General features: G+C 39.1%; 2 protein-coding genes across 5 annotated transcripts in view; one reads left to right on the top strand and one right to left on the bottom strand.

Annotated features, from left to right (window-relative positions):
• adrb1 (adrenoceptor beta 1) overlaps positions 1-23317 on the top strand; it is a 68249-nt gene that overhangs the window by 3949 nt on the left and 40983 nt on the right. The gene's annotated exons all lie outside the window — the stretch shown is intronic.
• ccdc186 (coiled-coil domain-containing protein 186) overlaps positions 3519-23317 on the bottom strand; it is a 98254-nt gene continuing 78455 nt past the window's right edge. For 2 of the 3 annotated variants that reach the window (XM_068002174.1, XM_068002175.1), the window contains exons 15-16: positions 14370-14589; positions 3519-4954 (exon numbers count right to left, since the gene is read on the bottom strand). In XM_068002174.1, the coding sequence (XP_067858275.1) occupies positions 4874-4954; positions 14370-14589 (301 nt within the window). In that variant the 3' untranslated portion in view covers positions 3519-4873. Of the gene's footprint in view, positions 4955-14368; positions 14610-23317 lie in introns of those variants that run through there. The other variant, XM_068002176.1, reaches the window with a different exon arrangement.

Genomic DNA, 23317 nt, shown 5'->3' with positions numbered 1-23317 from the left:
TATAGATGAAAATAAATATGAAATGTGAAATAAACAGCGCAGGATAACAAGTAAGAATGAACTTTATTGGATGAAATGATCCTGTCTCTCCTGCAAGGCTGCTGGCTCCTCCTGGTGGGCGGCCCTTTGATGTGGATTGTTGAAACAAGCAGCTCGCTACAATCTTCAAGCTGACGGCGGGTGGGACTCCGTCAACATAATACAACATAAAGATTGTTCCAACGTCATACATCTCAACCTATCAACTTCATACGAGATAAGTCTTTGCACAGGGAATTGGTCACGCACTAAATTAGGCAAAGGCTGTCACATGTACAAATAAATAAGTTCTGTAGACTAGGAATGGTAAATGGCCAGGCCCCTCCTCCTGGTCTTATTTGAGGCTATCACGCCGTTGAAGATGTTTATTTCTTGTTATTTGTCTAGGCCTAATTAGGCCACACATTGAGCAACAAACTTCTAAGGATGCTGATACTGTGCGGCAACTACTGGAAATACAAAAAGTGTTAGAAGAAATTAAGCTCAAAATCTTTCCAGCAAGATGCCACAAACTGCAAATGAATATCCAGATAATCTGTTTCAGTGGTGTTGGCAGGTCACATGCCTACTTCAAGGGCACCAATAGCAACTGCAACATTAGCAGTCAGATTGTTAGCCTCATCTGCCAGTTGTCCGCAACAGAGGAATGTGCCTGTCTGAGCATAGCACTATTGTACACTATGATTGATCAATCTGACCTAATTTGGGGGGGGGGGGCGCGAATTTATCACTTTATCTTAGGGTGATCTGATCATGTGTCCAGTCTTTCCATTGCTTTGCTCTCCCCACATCAAAATTGTCACAAGACCTTTTTTTTTGTGAGTGTTTTGAATGGAAGACGTTTATCAAAAGACATAAGATGAAATTGACGATCCGGATTCTTTCCCCTCAGTCTGGTTCAGTAATAACTGCAGCCGAATACATTTTAAAGTTCAGCACAACTTTAATAGCAGGGTTCTTAGTCTGCAGCATTGATTTGGACTCCTGATAGAGTCCCTCTATGCTGGCAGAGCAAGAACAACAACATACAGAAATCCACACGGTTTTATACAAATCAATAGGGTTGGAACATACTTAACGAGGGTCAACACCAATCATAAGCCGGGCATAGGTTGCCATGCGAGGTTACATTATTTCCGACCAATCATAAATCGTCCATGTGCTGATCATGCTGCTGTTAGACATCAAAGGGTATACTTCCTCACCTTCCAACTTGGAATGTTCTTCCCTGTTCCTTCTGTTCCTTATCTCCCAACCTGGAATGTCTTTCAACTTTGGCTAAGCTCGTTACCTATATTGATCTGCCATAAACATGGAGACATTCAGACCAGTCCTTGAATCACATCAAAGACTCTACATTGCTAAGACAATGCAGGCCTGCTGACTAAGCAAACATATGGCCCAGCAGGAGGGCCAGGCCACTTGTATCAATCTCAGTTACTAACTAATTAACCCTTTCTAACCATTTTGCATTCTGCTTCTTTGCCACGTAGGCATTTTAATATTTTACTAAAAACTGACCACGTAGGGATTCTCAAAATTAATAGAATTTCTATACAATTTATTTAGCCTGGCCACTGCAGAGGAGAATGCATTCTAATGGAATGACACAGGGGGCAGAACATATCCTAGCAACCCCAAAAGTGATAATTAACATGGAAAGCAACCAGATTTAAAGCAATGCAGACATTAAATTTATTAAAAAGGAATTTGTCTGTTACTAGATGAGCAAACAAAATGTTCTCCATCCTTTATAGATTCAAAAGGTTGAAAGAGGTTCTTCTCTCCCATTCCAAAGCATTATTAGGCATCAAAATATCCACTCTCAAAATATATAGATCATGATGCAGATTGCACCATCAATAGGCACAACCACAGCCACCCATCACCCCTCGCCCCTCAAGAGGAATGTGCTTCCTGCCCAAATTTAAGTTAAGCATTATAGATGTAGAGCAAGTATAGCAATGTAGGATTACATTGATTCAAAGTCTTCCTTTAGTAAGGCCAGGCACAATTATTCTGAAAATAATTTTAAACCTGTCCCCCTGCTAACTTTCCCAATAGCTAGAGAAGCTCCATACAGATGAATAATAGTGAAAGCACTTAATTACCTGTAGAGGGCAAGTCAGAGGCTTTAGCAATTCAGCCTGAGGGGTACTTTTGTTTTGCCACTTCTACCTTCAGTGTCATGCTGCATCAGTTTTATAGGGGTACTAAGGCAGAAAGCAAGCAGCCGTTTTGTGCTTCAAAGTCTGCAAATCAATCCCTCAGGTGCATCTCAGAAGTTTAAGGGAACTATATTGCAGCATTTATATTGCAAAGTTACTGCTGATTTCAGCAGTTATGCATTATAACAGGGCTATCTGCCTACTTCTCTCATTCTCTAAGAGCAAATTGAAATGCTTGGACATGAAATAAACATATGAATGACATGATCTACAAGACATTAACATAATAAAATGGTACTTCTCAAATTGCTGTAGGCTTTGGAGACATTCAATTGGTAGCCAAACTTCTAATTGGAAAACTTTACATTTTTCTAAATAGGGGTTTAAAAAAGAACCTCCACCTCAGACCTACTCCTTTGTCCTTTCCGACTGCCTCCCCAATTAATCTCCTCACGCCCCATTTATTTTCTTGCCTGCCCCAACTACTCATCTCCTCCATATCATTCTCTCTCACACAGTTACCAGCAGTGCCTTGGTGTCTCAAACCCAAGCAGCACTTCCACTCCAGATAACACCTGACTTCTTTTCTGCTTGTGGCAGTAGTAGCGGTGTTACTTCCTAAATGTCGTTAAACAAACAGGCCAAGATGCAGAATGGATGAGATGTTTAAACTGAGGCCCTGTCTGCCCTCTCAGGTGGACATAGGAGATCCCATGGTACTAATCAAAAGAGCAGGGGAGTTGACCCTAATATCCTGGCCAATATTTATCCCTCAACAAACATCACAAACAGATGATCCGGTCATTATCACACTGCTGTTTGTGGGACCTTGCTGTGGGTAAATTGGCTGGCGCATCTCCTACATTACAACAGTGACCCAACTTCTAAAATTCTCCATTGGCTGTAAATCGTTTTGGGGTGTCCTGAGGTCTTGAAAGGCACTATATAAATGCAAGTTCTTTCTTAGAGGGCAGCCCCCTGCTGGATATAGGTGTACATTTGGGATAAAATTAATTAGTTCATTCAAAATGGAAGGCATGCCACTTATTTTGTTGTGGCTGATTGCATTCTTTGTTATTCTACACCTCTCATATCAGAACTTAAGACATTGGGGTAGATGCTAAACAAAACATCAAGGAATCACACTTCAGCCACAGAAAAGCTACATGCAGCTTCCAAGATACTGGATGACTATCCATGTTCTAATATTTAGTCAAATGAATTTAGTGAAATACATTTCCCTTTAGAAACAATATACAGACTGAAATAAATGAATGATGTTATTCTTGATAAGGTAACATAACAGCAAAATAAGACACTCAAAATGTAATTTATTAATCCAATATGCCATATATACATAATAGATTAAAACTTTAAAAACTGTCCTCTTTATACAGAAACATATCTACAACTTAATTTTACAAATTAATTTCCAAAATTAACTACGTCACTTTCGTAACATATGATGAATGGACTGCAACACTTTGTTTTAAAACTGAAAATGTTGAAAAATCGAAAAAAGGAGTTTGCACTACGACAATAATAGATACGTACTGTGCAATTTGGAAGGTAATAATTTGAGTTTAAAGTGCATTTCCATTACAATTTGCAGGGAATAATTTGGTTTCTTATAGTCAACTCTTACAATGGCAACCTCAGAACACTGATTAAACAGTAGTATTAATTCACTGAGGAATTTGAAGTTGATAGATGGGTCAATTACTATTTGTAAGCAAGTGGACAACTAGTTATTAATCACAACATTCAGAGTTCTGGGCACCATCTTCAGTTTCTTTTTAAACAAACTATGTAATCACCCTTCTTTCAAAATCTGTTATAAAAATCTGAACTATTTTTCAAAATCAGCATTCTATTATAGTACTGCTATTATAGTATTTTAAACTTCTCACTTAGGCATGTGATAAATCAATAGCCCCAAATATCATAGCCGGTTTACTAGATTTGATTTGTGGGTTAGTTAACTACGTTAAGTAAATCACTATTTTGGTCTCAGTATCAGGCATAATGCATTCATACTACAATGCAAAACTCATGGAAATGAAATACTCCGTCAATATTGTCATTAAGTACTTTTAGTGTCAAAGCAAGGAAGCAAAATTTGGCAGACAATAGGATGGATATGCACTTTATTTGCTTCAGCACTATGAATTTATTTTGCCAATAAATCAAATGAGCTCCAAAATGAAAAAAATTACTTAGGTTGTCAGCTAAAAATGCCCAGGAGTTCCATTGTATAATTGCACTATAGCCCCAAAAACTTCATGATAAACCATCCTCATGTAAGGATGCACAATATTCAATGCTTTGTTAAGAGCAACAAAGAGCACAGAAGAATGGTCAACATCCACTAGTCGCTATTCTGCGCAGATTGTAGCAGTCTTTTCATTATTTTTGTAGCAGATTACAGTAATGTGTATGATAACTCGGAAGTGTTACATAAAACTTGCGTCAGAAAGTAAGGTTTCACAGAAGTCAGTTCAATGCAGCATACTGAATATTCCAAACCTGCGTGTTGGTGGAAGCAACATTATCTTCTTGCGAAGTGCAGATAAAATATACTTGTCTGAGTCATGAGTGACGTGCCTGTCCAGCACCTGTTCCCTTGAATTCACAATGGAATTACTTAAACCGAGAACTGTGCCAATTCAATGCTTTAGTTGCTGCTCCAATTCATGTTGGCACTTGATCAGACGTTCTATTTCTGTACCCAACGTCTGTAAGTTTTCCTGTAATTAAAAATGACAATGTGAAATTTGTCCCATGCATTTTGTTCCATCCTTCATACATTACTTTTGTGCATTATTGGAAGGAACTACTGAAAAGTACACATTTGCAACCTGGATATTTCACAGGCAAATCAAAATGCTGTGCCAACTAATCACTGCGCCATTAGTGCAGCGTTAGTCCAATTTCAGCAGATACACTCAACTGTATACTACATTACTGCAGCACCACCTGGTGCTAAATGTATGAAATCTACTTCAAATGGTTAAATTGCTCCAGCAGGTATTGTTTCTAAAGCCAATTTAGCTGCATATTAATCCTTTCCTGCCTCCTCTTCCAAAGTCACCACCAGAGCACAAACCTGCCCAAAATTATTTTGAGAAAAAAACTCAGATTTGTCATACAGATGACACTGAAGAAGCTAGAATAAAAAAAACACACTTTGTGGCATTTAATTTCAAAGTTATTTTGTGAAGTTTTTCCATCCAGTCTGTAATTATGTAGGTTTCATTTTTACATATTCTCAAAGCTGAAAGTCAAATTAGAAAGGTCTTACGGACTGTTGTAACAACTGAAATCGGCACAACTCATCTTATCTATGAACCAGGAATACCTGCACAAACTTCTAAATATACTCAGAGTATGCAGAGTAGAATGATCCTTTTGTTAAAGAGAAATCAACATGAAGAGCTAATGATTGAAAACAGTAAAATATTAGGTACAGAAGGAATTACTGATTTTACTGCCATATTACCACTTATAGTGGAATTGTTATTTTGCCTGCAAGTCTATTTTTGGCATAATTAGCACAATTGGTTACCACAGCCATAAAGTATTGCCACACAACTAAACCCATTAAAACCAGACTGAAAACTGGAAACAACCCAACTGACAAGTTACCAATCTTTGCTTTCTACTGACAGTAACCAAAGCAAAATTGTTTGCCAAACCGCACAAAGTTATAAAGCACATTTCAAGTGTTACAAGAATAGCTTCTTGAAATCAAGATTAAGGACAGCAGTAACCCTGTATTTCATGTAATTAATGACTAGCAACTTAACTCGACTATACACCAACTACAAAATTCAACTGTAGTACAAGTAACCATGCAGCATATAGTATCCACTGCATTCATTCAACATCCTTTAAGAAGTCATCCTCACCGTGAGAGAGATTGCTTTTGCAATAATTCCTGGTTGTATGGAAGACCAAAAAAACGCTTAGTTTCCCACGCACAAAGGATCTTTAATTTATATATAGATTTTTTTTTAAAGTACCCTAAATTCAGAACTGCACTATTATTTTTTTCTGAAGTCATACCTGGGGCATGGTATGCCATGGGTAGTCAAGCTTCACATTAAATACTTCATGCAAACTGCTGTCTCCATGATACTGTGCTTAAAACACAAGGTTTTGTGTTCATGAATTTATTTAGCACTTTTAGTGTCAGAAATGCCCCAAGGGACGTCGCAGATAGGTCCAAGGAAAACAGACACCAACCAGGAAGAGTGACTGAAGGCTTGGTCAAATAAATTTGTTTTGAGAAAGATTTTAAAAGGGGGAGAGGGTGGTACAAAGGCAGAGAGGTTTAGATCTGAGGGTCACAAATACAAATTTTGTACTTACATTTAATCATAAACTTTAGCAAATACCACAATCCACAATACCAGCGTGGCTCAGTTCAAATTTTTATAAACTATTGTATTCTCATTATGAAAGTTTTAAAGCAGATCTTGACAATGCAATTACACAAGACATTTTTCTTGTTTCTCAGTATCAGATTCGTTAGTTGGTTGGCCACAACCAAACATTTCTGTACAGTAGTTTCCATATATAAGCAATATTTTACTTAATTAATTCCTTGCAGTAAATACTCTAAGAGACAAGTTTAAAAAAGATTTTAAAACTTTACCTAGCAGTTTATTTTAATATAGAAAAAAGGTTGATTATATGTCATTCAGTTTTGACCAACTTGAGTGCATCATTGCATTTTTAAGATAATTCTAGTAAAGTATCCAATCTCAAAATACTATTATCGGAGATTAGAGAAAGGACAGTTTTTAAAAAAATTAGTCTAAGTTATTTGGTTTTAGATTATTTGCTCCAACAAAGGACATTCTAAAGAAAACATCTGTACATAATGCAGAACACCAGAAATTAGTGTCAATTCTTCAGTAAATAAGATTTCAGAACTACAGTTAATGTATCAAAGTTACAATAATTAATCTGCATTTTCTTTACATCATTTTAATCATATTACCAATATTAACTGGAGTTATTATCCAGTAATAGATGTGCAGCTTGTAGCAAAAATGCTAATCTTCTCCCTCACTTTCACCTTGGAGATAAATAAGAAAAATTGAACAGAAAAAAAATGAACAGAGACTGGGAGGGAGAAAAGCTACTTGGAAAATGGCATATATTTCTAAGATTCATATTTTAAAATGTACAGGAGTAACAAAATTTGAAGAAACCTCCATATCGCTCGAGGCAGAACCACATTTTAAAGTAAGATAGCTGCATTTCACTTATCAGTAAGTAATAGGATGCAGGTCGTGCATTTACTAGTGGCTCAGTTTTCTGTTTTCTTTAATGTTTGATAATGAAAGTGATCTATTTACCAGGTTAACCCTTTGACAGTGGTAGGATTTTACATGTTTCCCCAAAAAGAATCAGCACTATGAAGTGAAAGGTACGGATTGTCTGATCTCTTATCTATAAATACCCAAATGGCAAAAACTGAAAAGGCAAAACTGCAAGACAAACTTCCTTAACTTAATACATTGAAAGCAATTTAATACAAATGTGAATTTACAAACAGATAATGAATGTCTTTCTTTTATTGTGCTCGACATCCAATCGGTACAGAATTAGTGCTTAATGTAAATTGAGCATAGCTACATTACTCAAAGGTCCCTTGCAGACAGGATGAGTAGAATAGAATGGCAAAAATGAAAAGCATTAAATTGAATTTAATTGAGGTTCAGGACTTAAGATAACATTTGACATGTTCTGCTTAATAACAAATAGGAGCAGCAGTAGGCCACACGGCCCCTCGAGTCTGCTCCACCATTCAATAAGATCATGGCTGATCTACGACTTCAACTCCACTTTCCCGCCCGATCCTCATATCCCTTGATTCCCCTAGAATCCAAAAATCTATATCTCAGTCTTGAACATATTCAACGACTTAGCATCACAGCCCTCTGGGATAGAGAATTCCAAAGATTCAAAACCCTGAGAGTGAAGCAATTCTTCCTCATCACAGTCGTAAATGGCCGACCCCTTATCCTGTGACTATGCCCCCTAGTTCTAGACTCTCCAGCCAGGGGAAACAACCTCAGCATCTCTGAAGGTGGAATGAAGAGTTCGGGGGTGGGGGGGTTACAGAGACAGGGAGAGTCGAGGATATGAAGCGATTTATACACGAGAATGAGAATTTTAAAAATTGAAGTTGAGGGACCTACAGACAATGTAGGTCATAGTGATTGGTGAGTATGACCTAGCGTGGGATAGGGTCTGGGCAGCAGAGTTTTGGATGAGCTTAAGTTTATGGAGGGTGGAGGATGGGAGACTGGCTAGGACAGCATTGGAATTGTTGAGTCTGGAGGTGACAAAAGCATGGAGCAGGGTTTCAGCAGCAGATGGTTTGAGGTAGGGCCAGAGGGAGACAATGTTATGGAGGTGAAAGTAGATGGTCATTGTGTTGGAGAAGATGTGGGCTCAGATGCTCAGCGTGAAATATTTGCTGAGGTTTTCAACAGTCTGGTTCATCTAGAGACAGTGGCCGGGGAGGATGGAAATAGTGGCAAGGGTACGGACTCTGGTGGTGGCCGAAGGCAATGACTTCAGTCTTCCCAACGTTTAGCTGGAGGACCTTGCGGCTCATCCAAGACTGGATGTTGGACAAACAGTCTGACAACAGAAAGGCAGTGGAAGGGTCAATAGAAGTGGTGGAGGTGTAGAACTGGGTGTCATAAGCATACATGTGGAAGCTAATACCATGTCTGTGGAAGACATTGCCAAAAGACAGTATGTAGATGAGGAAGAGGAGGTGGTCAAAGATAGATCTTTTGTGGGGGACTCTGGGGGGCAACGGTGCAGGGGCAAGAAGAGAAGCCATTTCTTAAGATGTTCTGGCTACGACTAGATAGGTAAGAATGGAACCAAGTGAGGGCAGTCCCATTGAGCTGGATAACAGAGGTGGTGTTGGAGGAAGATGTTGTGGCCAATCATGTCAAAGGCTGCAGAGAAGTTGAGGAAGGATAATGCACCAGAGAATGTCATCTGTGACTTTGAGATAGGCTGTTCTTTGCTTTGGGAGGGGCAGAAACATGAATGGCGAGATTCAAACGGAGTTGTGGAAAGTGGGCATGGATTTGGCAGGCAACAATACGTCCAAAATGCTGGTAGCTCCAAGGAATTCCAAGCTCCCTGGGGCAGCCATTGAAATTGCACAGCTCACATACTGATGCTGAAATAAACCTTAAAGTACTAAAAGGTACTCAAATGTCAAGGGAAGATTTCTCTATTGTAATAGTCATCCATTACAACTAAAATCTTGAAAACAATTTTTTAAAAAAAATAAAATGAAGCACCATCTAATCACCCCATCTTTATTTTTTTTGCCTTAATCTCCCTTTTCTCTGTTCTATTTTAAGTTTGCTGTATTCCTAATATAATCTATTCCAATATTTCTATATTTGTATTATAGAAATTTCTGAGGTGGGATCCACATTAAAAAAATTGTTGTCAGAACAGCTTTATGATCATTAAAGGCCATATTTCAATCAAGTTCCAGAATTATAAACATCAACAGTTGCAACTAACTTCTAATCCGATTTTTCTGCATGAAAACACTAGCACCATCACTGGAAGAGATATTTTATCCACAGCAACCCAACTGCGCCTGGATAAGAAAACTTGTCCAAAATATCCTTCAAAAGGTTGAGAATCCCTACGTGGTCAGTTTTCAGTAAAATATTAAAATGTCTACGTGGCAAAGAAGCAGAATGCAAAATGGTTAGAAAGGGTTAATTAGTTAGTAACTGAGATTGGTACAGATGGCCTGGCCTCCTGCTGGGCCATATGTTTGCGTAGTCAGCAGGTTTGCATGGTCTTAGCAATGTAGAGTCTTTGATGTGATTCAAGGACTGGTCTGAATGTCTCCATGTTTATGGCAGATCAATATAGGTAACGAGCTTAGCCAAAGTTGAAAGACATTCCAGGTTGGGAGATAAGGAACAGAAGGGACAGGGAAGAACATTCCAAGTTGGAAGGTGAGGAAGTATCCCCTTTGATGTCTAACAGCAGCATGATCAGCACATGGACGATTTATGATTGGCCGGAAATAATGTAACCTCGCATGGCAACCTGTGCCCGGCTTATGATTGGTGTTGACCCTCGTTAAGTATGTTTCAACCCTATTGATTTGTATAAAAACGTGTGGATTTCTGTATGTTTTTGTTCTTGCTCTGCCAGCATAGAGGGACTCTATCAGGAGTCCAAATCAATGCTGCAGACTAAGAACCCTGCTATTAAAGTTGTGATGAACTTTAAAATGTATTCGACTTCAGTTTTTACTGAACCAGACTGAGGGGAAAGAATCCGGATCGTCAAGGTCACAGAATTAAGATGAAGGAATTAAAAGAGGATCAGTGACTAACATGAAACTAATCCATCTCATAACCAATGCAGAATTATATTTACATTAATGGATCTCCTGCAGCATTGCACATGGTAAATCAGATGATGCATAGTTATAGAAAGATAGGACTGTTATAACATGTAATGTTTATGTATTATTCTGTTGCTAAGGTGGAGCTGTGCCTTAAGGGAACAAAGCCTAATTGTTGTTATACATCAGAAATTAGGAGGTGCATAATTATTTCACTCTTCTCTTTAGTTACTTAACATTTCTATTATGTGCAAACATCTTTGATGTAGCTGCAGCTCAGAGGGATGACATATCATGTCACTAGCACTCTGTGGATCAACAGCTGGTGGTGTGAACACAAGTCATAATCCTTTGTAATTCTACTAATTTCCTACAACAGTCTAAATGTAACCATATTCAAAGATCTAATCCATCATATGGACTTTCAACACATCATATACCATTCATAGCACCATAGATTCTCTGAAAATACAGTACATTGCACTGTTTTAAAGCATGTTACCTCAGATTGAGAATTAAATCCTGAAGAGATAAAATCAGCTTGTTCTAGTAGCTGTTAAGTAAATTTAGTCTGACAACCTCAATTTAATAGAAAACAGCTCATAAAACTAGCTCAAGTTTGGCAACAGTTAGCACTAATCTAGTAATTCTGTATTGTGGGGAATGTAATCCTGTTATACGGAGATAATATTCTGATGCTTCAGCGTGCATTGGAAAACAAAGGACTGTCCTGACTTGCAGCAGAACAGTACCACATCACATTCTGGAGTGTTTTAATTCTCTCATTGGATTTGAAGTGTAGAATGTTTCACACTAGTCATATTCTCAGTTAGATGAGCAATTCTTTCATAAGGACTCAAAATAGTTAACATTTAGTCTATTGAACTAACGGCAAAGCCACAGGTTTAATCATTGGAAACCTTACAACTGCTGAAAGGATTAAAGAAAAAATATTTGAACAACAGAATTACCCAAATACTTAATATCTGCAAGGCAAAAGACTAGATGAGTACTCCTAATCTGATCATACCAAGTTTTCAGAATGTTTTAACTTTTCAACAGACCTCGCTAAATGCGCTAATACCAAATAGAAACTTTTGTACATATCAGTAATGGCTTGCTTCTGTAAGTTAAATTTTAATTGCATATGTATCAGAGTGTGTGTCATGCTGGGGATTGTTCATTTGGCCATATTCTTGACAAGAACCAAAGTTTATAGCACAGAAGGACGCCAACAGGTGTATTGTATCTGTGCTGGCTGTTTGCTAGAACAGTCCAAAATTAATCCCACTGCCATACTTTCTTCCCATTGCCATGTATCTTCTTCAGCATCAAGTCCATTTATGCACAATGTGGGCAACAAAACACATTTCAATCCAAATAGGTCCAATACTACTTGGTTAAGAGTCAAAAGATATGCTAGATGGAAATTTTACACATGGAAATTTTAGTTCAAAGAATGAGGCAGATCATATCAATGGTCAGAAATCTGATTTTTCACATGGGAATGTACCATTGGAAAAACTGGTGGGACTGAAGCCTGAAATCTAGGATTAGCTTGGAGCCTTACTGTACAACGAATGAATGGAATTTTTTCTAGTAGCTACTCCACAGCCAACAGCTGGAGAACTCAATGTTTTAACAACACAACCGTTGAATCTGCATCAAGGTGATACTTACTTTAAAAGAGAAAAAACCCTCCATAGAATGGTACAGCGCAGGAGGCCATTCAGCCCATCGTGGCTGTGCCAGCTCTCTGAAAGAACTATCCATTTAGTCCCACTCCCCTGCAAATGTTTCCTTTTCAAGTAGATATCCAATTCCCTTTTGTTACTATTTAATCTGCTTCCACCACCCTTTCAGGCAATGCATTCCAGATCATAATAACTGAAGTGTAAAAAAATTCTCCTCATCTCCCCTCTGGTTCTTTTGCCAATTATCTTAAACCTGTGTCCTCCTGCCAGTGGAAACAGTGTCACCTTATTTATTCTTATCAAAACCCTACATAATTTTGAACACTTCTGTTAATCTCCCCTTAACCTTCTCTGTACTAAGGAGAACTATCCCACCTTCTCTAGTTCCTCCACATAACCCCTGGTATCAATCTAGTAAATCTCCTCTGCACCATCTTCTCCAACTACCACTTTATCTCTAATATCCCTGACCAACAACATCCTTTGTGACTTCAAACAAGGTGCGTAATCTCTTGTTCCCCTCTACCTGTCCATAGCATTTGGCATGGTAAACTACTTCATCCTCCCCCACCAGCACAACTAAATGATATCTTCCTCACTTGGTTTCACTTCTGCCAGTCTCAACATAGCCAACACATCTCCTGTATTGGCTTTTCTCTCAACCACACACAATCACCTCAGGAGTACCTGAAGGTTCCATCTTAGCTTTTTCCTAATACTTGTTTACACAATGTCCTCGAGGTCAATCATCTGTACACATCAGGTCAGCTGACATCCAACTCCAGCTCCAGCTCTCTGCCACCATCCTCAATTCCACAACTACTGCTGCTCTGTCTGACTGTGCAACATCAAGTCGTAAATAAGCCAGAATGCGTTCCAAACTAATATCGGCATGACCAAAGCAATGTTGTTCAGCTTCTGACAAAAACTCTATCTTAGCCCCCAACTCCATCCAGCTACCTTCAGGCTGAATCCGATTATGCACAACCTGTGAAACTGTTTGACCCCAAGCTGAAATTCCAACCCCATAGCCAATCAATCACCTAGACCACCAATTGACTGCCTCTGCAGCACTGCTTCCTCTGCTCTTACCTCATTCCCACCACCGCTGAAACTCAGCTATATGTTTACCACCTCCATTGATTCACCAATGGCCTCCTTACCAGCTTTCCACAAACTCCAACTTATCTAAAACTCAATCATCTGCATCCTAGCCTGCAGTAAATCCCACTCCCCTATCACTCCAGTCCTCACCAACCTCCAGTGGCTCCCCATTGACCCAATGCATTGAATACAAAATCCCAGTTCTTTCTTTAAAATTACAAATTCCACAATAACCTTGTACTGCTCACACCCTGCATTCTTCCAACTATGGCCTCTTGCCTCAGTACCTCCCTCTGTTCCACCAGTGTCAGAGCCTTCAGCTAGTTGGGCCCTACACTGAAACCCTCTGCTTAAACAGTTACTACCTCACACCCTACCTCCAAAAATCTCCAGAAAACATCTTTTTGACTATGCTTTTGGTCACAGTCTCCAATTCTTCTACTACTGGTCGGATATCAGTTTAGATCTCTGAAGTATTCACTACATTAAAGATGCTATATAAATGCATGTTATCTAGTTCTACTTACTAGTATCTGTGTGTCAAATTCAGATATCCCATCCATTCAGGCCCACACTTAGAAACAATGCCATCATTTCTCACCTCCCAATTTATTCTAATCCTTAACATTTTTGATTCACCAAATGAAATGCTTATCCATTCTTTGAATAACTCAAGCTCCAATGCCACATTTCAAGTATTTTTCTCCCTCACTTTCCCCAGCTCTTTGCAGGGCATAATTCCACAGGTGATGATCACCCAAACACACTGACCATTTCTCATGTGTAAATGCAGACAGTGTGTCACAGGCAAGTCAACCATAGGGTGAACTGCAGTCAAGCCCAATCCCATCCTTGCAGTTTATATCCTAGATGAATAGAAGTCATTTATCGTTTTTGACACAGGATGAAACTTCTACATTCCTCACACAACCTATGACCTACCTTAAGTGTTATATTCTTTAACAATGTGTCTTCTAGCACAGCTTGCAACTTCCTGTTTATTTCCAATGAGAGCTCCATTGTTAGTCCACTGTCCGCTGGATGTGATGTGTAAAGTGAAGCCATGATTCCTCCACGTCTGCTCAACTGGGCCTTATTGAAATCAGATGCTTCTGAGGACAGGGCACCAGATTCTTCCCTCAGAACATAAGTCTGAATGATTCTGCATCAGAGAAAATATTTCTGTAATAGTTGCAGAAATATTAACAAAATGTATTGTTTGGTACTGATATGTAAAATGTGGTTTACAGAACCACATAAGAACATCCACAAGAAAAGGCCATTCAGCCTATAAAGCTTGCTTCAAAGAATAATCATATATCGACTATCATGGACTTCTCTTCCCACACCACTTGTTGATCCCCTACTTTGGGGAACACAAATTCCCTTTCCCAACCTTCATAGGAAAAGCAAATTCAAGCAAAGATACAAACTCAAGTATCTCTATAACCCTCCAACCCACTTCAACGGATATCGATCCAAATCCTTTTGAAAAGGTTCTAAATGACCCCAAATCAATTATTTTCTTGGAGTTTGTACTACATATCTACTATCCCATGGGGGTGGAGGCCTTTTTCTTATCTCTCTAATTTTGTACTTATAATCCCTAGTCCTATGCTCAAGGTAAATAAATAGCTTGTTTACCTTTCATTGTTTTGAAGACCTGTCTCCCCTCAGGCTTCTTTACTCCAGCAAAAATAAGTTTAGTCAATGGTTCAATCACATCATCCTATTGTATGTGTTTCCTTTAAAACCAGTTTAGATGGGTCACCCCTCCATCAAAATTTAATAGCACCACCTCTTTAAGGGTTCATTCATGTTATACATAGATATTAGTTTTATTTCTTCCTAAAACCATGGCTACTATTTCCCCAGGCAGAACATTTTCCATTTATCACAACCTCTGTCTTCTGTCAAGCCATTTCTCAGCCTTCTAAACAATAGCTTGTGTAGTCAGTGGGCCATAAGATTCCTTACTAGCCGCACAGAGAACCATCACAAATGCCTTCTTTTAGTACATTTGTAAGCTATGTGTTATTACTTTTAAAACCATGCTGATTACTCCCAATGATAGCGGTGTTCTTTAAATGCTTGATGACATTCTACAGGATCCTACAAATGAGCATTATTTCTAATATGCCCGTTAAACCAGCTAATTGTAATTACCAGGATTATGCATATTCAAAACATTGTAATTTTCCTTCACAAATAAAATTCTTTATCACCATAGAAATTCTTATTTCAAATTAGTTAACAATCTGATGGTAAGGGAACCTCTTGGGAATCATGACCATAATATGATAGAGTTTGATAATAGGTTTGAGAGGGAGAAGGGAGAGTCACAAACAGGATTTTAAATTAAGTAAGGCAAACTTTGGAGGGATAAACAAATGAATTGATCGCAGTAAATGGTGCAGCAATGTTAACTGGTAAACTACAAACAGTGGTAAGTATTGAAAGAAGCATGTGGTAGGATACAAAACCAGTACTTACCCTTAAAAGGCCAAGGCTCCATTTGTGTAGTTAAGCAATCATAGTCAACAACCAAGAGACAGTATCAAGCTAAAAGAAAACACTTGCATAGCACATGGGATTAAAGGGACAGTGGTAACTTGGGTACGTAATTGGCTACGGGATAGGAAGCAGAGAGTAGTGGTGAACATGTTTTTCTAACTGGAGAGATGTATGCAGTGGGGTCCACCAGGGATCAGTATTAGGACCATAGCTTTGCTCGTTACTTATAAAATGACCTGGACTTGGGTATAGGGAGTACAATTTCAAAGTTTGTGGATGATACAAAAGTTGGCAATGTAGTAAATAGTGAGGAGGATAGTAGCAGACTTCAGGAGGACATACAAACTGGTGAAATGGGCCGACATGTGGCAGATGCAATTTAAATGTGAAGTGATGCCCTTTGGGAGGAACAAATAGAGAGGCAGTATAATCTAAATGGTACTATTTTGAGGGGGGTGCGAGAACAGAGGGAACTGGGAGGGCATATTCACAAATCTTTGAAGGTGGCAAGGCATGTTGATAAGATGGTTAAGAAAGCACATGGGATACTTGGCTCTGTAAATAGGGGCATTGAATACAAAAACAAGGAAATCATGCTAAGCCTTTACAAACCATTGGTTAAGCCTCAGCTGGAGTATTGTGTACAATTCTGGGCACCACACTTTGGGAAGCATGTCATTGCCTTGGAGGAGGTACAGAAGTGGTTTACCAGGATGATATCAGGAATGAGGGACTTCAATTATGTGGATAGATGGGAGAAGCTGGGATTGTTCCCCTTAGAGAAGGTTAAGGGGAGACTTAATAGAGGTATTCAAAATATTGAGGGGTTTTGAGAGAGCAAGAAGGGAGAAGCTGTTTCCTCTGGTAAGTGGATCAGTAACCAGAGGCCACAGATTTAAAATAATTGGCAAAAGAACTAGAGGGAATTGAGAAGAATTTTTTTTTCAGAGGGTTGTTAAGATCTGGAACGCACTACCTGAAAAGGTGATGGAAGCAGATTCCATAGGAACTTACAAAAGGCAATTGAACATGTACTTGAAGAGGACTAACTTGCAGGGCTATGGGACTAAATTGGTCTGCTCTAAGAGCCGGCACATGCACGACAGGCTGAATAGCCTCCTTCAATGCTGTAAGATTCTGTGATTCTATGAAATGCAAGGAATAGTGGAGATTCAGCAACAAAGGCATACAAAGAAAGTGACAAGGTGCAAAAAGGGAATATGAAAAAAAAACTTGCAAGGGATATCAAAGTTAACAAAACTTTTTATAAATATATTCAGAGAAAAACAATGGTAAAGGGAAATATGGTCCATTAAAAACAGATGCAGAGGAGAATAGAAATGGAAAATTTGTTAAATGAGTACTTAATATTTGTTTTCACAGTGGAGAAACAGGACAAAATACCAATGATACAGGGAACCTAAAAATAAGTCAAGGGTAGTGACATTGTGGATTTCATATAAGTAAAAAGAAAATGGTAATGGAGGAAATAATTTGACTTAAGAATCTAGAGTATTAAAAGAAATAAGTGAAGAAATTGCAGTTGTAATTTTCCAAAGCATACGGACGAGAAAATTGCAAATGTCACTCCATTATTTAATGGAGAGCGGGTGAGAAACTTGGTAACTACAAACCTGTCAATTTAACATCAGTTGTGGGCAAGTTACTGGAATCTATCATCAGGCACAGAGTGACTGAGCACTTGGACAAGTTTGAGCTGATCAAAGAGAGTTAGCAAGGATTGGTGAAGTGTCTGACTAATCTACTTGAATTTTTTTTTTGAGGAGGTCACTGGCATTTTGTATAGAGGAGTGTCTATGGATAGTGTCTTTATGGAGACATTTGCTAAGGTTCTACACAAGACATTATCAAAAATGAAAGCACACAGAATTGGAGGCAACCTTGTGACAGATTGGTTATTGGTTGGGAGGCAGGAGACAGAAAGTATGATAAAAGAACAGTCTCTGGTTGGTGGGATGTGACAAGTGGTGTTCCCCAGGAATCTGTACTGGGGCCTCAGCTTGGATGAAGGAAGAGAGTTGTATATCTAAATTTGCAGATGACACTAACTTATAAAGCACAGTAAGTTGTGTAGATGGGAGAAGTTACAAAGGGGCATAGACAAACGAGTGGGGCAAAACTGCAGCAGATGGAGTTCAATGCGGGGAAGTACGAGGCCATCCACTTTGGATCTGAGAAAGACAAATCAGAATATTTTCTTAATGAGGAGAGACTAGGAACTGTGGAAGAGCAAAGGGATTTAGGTGTCCATGTACACAAATCACAAAGTAATCAAAAAGACTAATGGAATGTTGGCTTATATCTCAATGGGGCTGGAATACAAAGGGGAGGCAGTGATGCTTCTGATTCATCAGAATGTGTCCGTCTCAAAAGACAATGGTGTAAGCACCAAAGCAATTTAGTTACTGTGCCATGCTGCAACATTAGTGGCTGAATTCTTCGACAGTCCTCGCCACAGGTGGTGCAGGTATAAATCATGGGGTCAAATGCAGAAAAGATTTACTAGGATGCTACCGGGATTTGATGGTTTGACTTATAGGGAGAGGTTAGATAGACTGGGACTTTTTTCCCTGGAGAGTAGGAGGTTAAGGGGTGATCTTATAGAAGTCTATAAAATAAAGAGGGGCATAGATAAGGTAGATAGTCAAAATCTTTTCCCAAAGGTAGGGGAGTCTATAACGAGGGGGACATAGATTTAAGTTGAGAGGGGAGAGATACAAAAGGGTCCAGAGGGGCAATTTTTTCACTCAAAGGGTGGTGAGTGTCTGGAACGAGCTGCCAGAGGCAGTAGTAGAGGCGGGTACAATTTTGTCTTTTAAAAAGCATTTGGACAGTTACATGGGTAAGATGGGTATAGAGGGATATGGGCCAAGTGCAGGCAATTGGGACTAGCTTAGTGGTATAAACTGGGCGACATGGACATGTTGGGCCGAAGGGCCTGTTTCCATGTTGTAAACTTCTATGATTCTATGACGAACCTCTCAGTGCCGACTCCTGAAATGCTTTTCGCTTTGCTCTCTTCATCCTCCTTGATGTAGTGCAACCCTCCAGTGTGCCCTGTTACCACAAGGTGGAAAGATATGGCTATGTTAAAGGTTTACAAGTCCCTCTTTGAACCTGAGCCTAGGTCACCCCAGTGACCTCGAAGTATCTAAGTTCGCCATACAAGCGATCCTTTGGAGTGAGCCTATCTTCTATCCGATATAGGTGACCAAGCTATCAGAGGCATCTATGTTTGAGAAAAGTTATTAGACTTGGCAACTTAGCTTCCTCAATACTTCAGTGTCAGGAACTTTATCTTCCCACTTGATATTTAGAATATGGTGAAGCAAGCGGGTGTGCAAACAGGTTAGCCTTCTCATGCCTGCTATAGCTTATACAGGTCACACAGTAGCGTGACGAAGGCATACATTTGTTAGACCTGTATCTTGGTGCTCAATGCTAATTTCCTATTATTCCACACACGTTTAGTCAATTGACTGAATGTGGTTGCTGCCTTTCCGATACAAGAATTTTGCTCATCATCTGGACACAAGTTATCATATGCAGTTGAACCTAGGTGGCTGAACTTCTGTACAACTTCTAGTGCAGTGTTAGCTACTGAACTTCTGGTGCACTCAACACACCTTGCGCCATGTCACTGTCTTCTTTAGACTGATGGTTAGTCCAAATTCATCACAAATTAGTGAAAAGCTATTGCAAAATTGTTTCTCTACTTCACTGTGTGATGAGCACATCGGCGAAAAGGAGTTCTCTCATCAACTAGTGTTTGATTTTACTTTTTGCTCTTAGGCGTGCAATATTAAATAGTTTTCCATCTGATCTTGTATGGAGTATTACACCTTCGGCACGAGATGAGAAAGCAAAGCAGCAGAGAGAAGAATAAACCAAAGAGCGTTGGTGCCAAAACACATACTTGTTTGACATCACGACAGATTTCAAAGCTGTCAGATTGATTACCATCATACTGGATTGTATCATCATGAAAGGACCAAATCAGGTCAAGGAAGCCTGGACAGCAACCAACTCTCACCAGCAATTGTAAAAGGCCCTTTCTGCTGACCAGGTCAAAAGCCTTTTAAGAACTATAATAGCCATGTAAAGACATTTTCCCTGCTCCTGACACTTTTCTTGCAGTTGCCTTAGTGCAAAGACCATGTTGCTAGTTGATCTACCAGCATGGAAGCCGCACTGACTTTGATAAACACGCCTAGCAAGTACTTGCAATCTTTTAACAATGACCCATGCGAATGCCTTGCCAGCAACACAAAAGAGAAATGCCCTTATATTTGCGATCTGTCCAATCTCTTGTTTTTATACAATGGAATCATGTTAGCATCTTTCATGCCTTGTGGCATCTCACCCTCCCTCCAGCAGGCAAGTAGGACATTATGTAGGTGTTTACGTGCAACTTGTCCTTGTTTCAGGACTTTGTTCGAATCCTATCTTTTCCTGCAGCCTTTCCTGATGCTAGGGAGGTGATTGCCTTTTCAAGTCTCGATGGCTTTATAATCGAGCTCCTCGATGACCTGAAGCCTGGGGATCGCATTTAATGCTGTTTCAGAAACAATAGTTTCATGTGAATAATGTTTATGAAAGTATCCTTCACTCTGTTGCTCTCTGACTGTCAGTGATTATGTTTCCATTAATGCACGTGAGTGGTACAATCATTTTGACTGAAGGACCTATTGCTTTCTTTATCCCATCATGCATATCTCTTGGGTCTCCATTTTCAAAGGATGTTTGTATCTTCTCCCAGATCTAGACAAGATGAGTGAGCACATTTCCTTGCTGTTCACTGCAATTTGTTTTTAGCCACTCAAGATTAGCACGTCTCAGGAGTGGGATTCATTCTGTGGTGGGAATACTCAGTTTTGCTTCAATAACGAACCATTTCCTTAGAGTATGCTGCAAACCAGTCTTTATTTTGTACTTTTTTTTAAAAACCATAAGCTAAAGTTGCAGCTATACAGATATTACGTCTGAATGTGTTCCATGCTGTATCAGGATTCAGGGGAATCGATAACGTAGCTTCTTCGAGATTCGCAGTAAATTAGAGACACCTTCCTTCATCTTTTGTAAAAGGGTTAAATTACGACACAAGGTTCTAAAAACTCTGTTTTGTATGCCCTGGAGTTCAGAACACTGAGGGGTGATTTAATCGAGGTGTTTAAAGTGGTAAAGGGATTCACTAGGGTAGATACAGAGAAACTATTTCCTCCACAGGGGGGAGATCCAGAATAAGGGGACATAACCTTAGAATTAGAGATAGCCAGCTAAGAGTGAAATCAGGAAGCATTGTTTCACACAAAAAGGCATCGGAAAACTGGAACTCTCCCCAAAAGACTGGATGCTATGTCAACTGAAATTTTCAAGACCAAGACCGATAGATTTTTTGTTAGGTAAGGGTATCAAGGAAAATGGAGGTAAATAGGTCAGCCATGACATGCTCAAGGGGCTGTATGGCCTACTCCTGTTCCTCTTCAGATTTATCTAAAATACAAGTTGATCATTAAACATTAACTTTTTGCTAGTTCTTTGATGCTTGGAACAGCTGGCAATGTATTAATACTAAAAAGCAGCCTGCATAACACTGCTGTTCACTATATATTTGGATTATCTATTAAAACATAAAAGCAGCCGCCAGCTTTGAATTATCCTTAGTGGTTTTGAATGTGCCATTCATGATGCAGAATTGCAAAGAGATCCAGCAGTATGGTGGCTTAGTGACCTCAATTAGAATTTAAATGGAGTTCTGAACAATTTTCCTTCAATCTGCCTTAAACCAAACCACATTTATCTATGAAATTGTACAGAGCACTCAATTTGTAGTCAGTTTCCTATGCATATTAAAGCTGTAATTTTAAGGTGACCTTTGTGAACCATATTTCAAACCTTTGGGAATTTGAACATAGTTCAATTCTCCCAAGTGGGAAGAAAACTTTATGGTTCTGCACATTTCTAGTTTATAAAAAGGTCCAGCAATAAAAAAAGTTCATTTGTAGAGAGCTATAAAACCAAAACATTGATCGTCCAAAAATGCAAAGGGCATTCATCACCCACAGGTCCTGAAAACCACCAGATGCTATTGGAGTAGTGACCATCTGCAAAACAGGCTTCACATTTGCCAGGAAAAAAGAGAGATTATAAAAAAGGTGAAAATAAATTTTTAAAAAAAGGTAGGAACATAACTTTCTAAATAAGAAATGACTTATGTATAATGATCATGTTTAAACAGTATTAATATGAGCACCATTCTACCAAATTGTAAATGACAGTAGAAACTGGTTATAACTTCCTTTGCATATAAATACACCAAAGTTACAACACGGAACACCAGGCCATTTGTGTAAGTGTTTTCCCTCCATGCAAGCAAATAGTTCAAATTCTAATTCTAGCACTGCCCTCAGCCACAAACTGCTAAAATGATCATAAGACATCCTCTGTGACTGCAACCATGATGCATTATCCCTCCTGGACCTTCCCACAGCATTCGATACAGTTCACCATTGCCAACCTCCTCCACCATCCAGTTCTACCTATCCAAACACAGCCCGTGCTTCTCCTCCATCTCCTGAAAAGTAATGTACTGGGGTCACCCAAGGATTTACCCTTGCCCCTTCCTCTTAATCTACATTATGTCCCTCTGCTTTCACTATACACTGAGAATAACCTACTATACCTCACTACCACTTCTCTCCACTCCTTGAATGCCTCCATGCTGTTTGAGTAACAACTTCCTCCAACTCAATATTGGGAAGAACAAAGCCATTGTCTTTGGGTCCTGCCACTATCGCTCCCTTCCCACTTACTCTGTCCCCCTCCTTGGGAACTCTCACTCAAGCTTAACCAGACTATTCACAAGCTTGGCATCATATTAGCCAAGTTTAAAACCCCACATCCTATACTACTTCCACCTTGTAACGTTGCCTACTTTCACCCCTCCTCAATCACTCTGCTGCTGAAACCCTAATACATGCCTTCAGCCACCTGGCTCCTATTCTCTGGAACTTCCTCCCTAATGTTCTCTGCCTTTCCACTCTAAAATCCTTCTCAAAACCCATCTTTTCATCCAAGCTTTCAGTCACACCTTATAATCTCTCCTTTCCTGGCAAACATTCATTTTCCTTACACCTATTTATAAAGTGCCGTGACTTTTGTTTACATTAAAAGCAATATATAAACGCAAGTAGTTGGTGTTCCCAATGCAGACTTTGAAGATCAGATCATGGATTTAAAAGATCTGTATACTTTTATCCTCTTCTCAATATGATCACACAAAAAACTTAAAGCATGAACAACTATATTATTTACAGAAAAGTGCTTTGAATTTTTTTTTTTTTTTTTTTTTTGAG

Source organism: Heptranchias perlo, chromosome 21 (assembly GCF_035084215.1).
Source record: "Heptranchias perlo isolate sHepPer1 chromosome 21, sHepPer1.hap1, whole genome shotgun sequence".
NCBI classification, from domain to species: domain Eukaryota; kingdom Metazoa; phylum Chordata; class Chondrichthyes; order Hexanchiformes; family Hexanchidae; genus Heptranchias; species Heptranchias perlo.
Note: the sequence above shows the minus strand (reverse complement) of the source record. Positions and strands in the feature narration are given on the sequence as shown.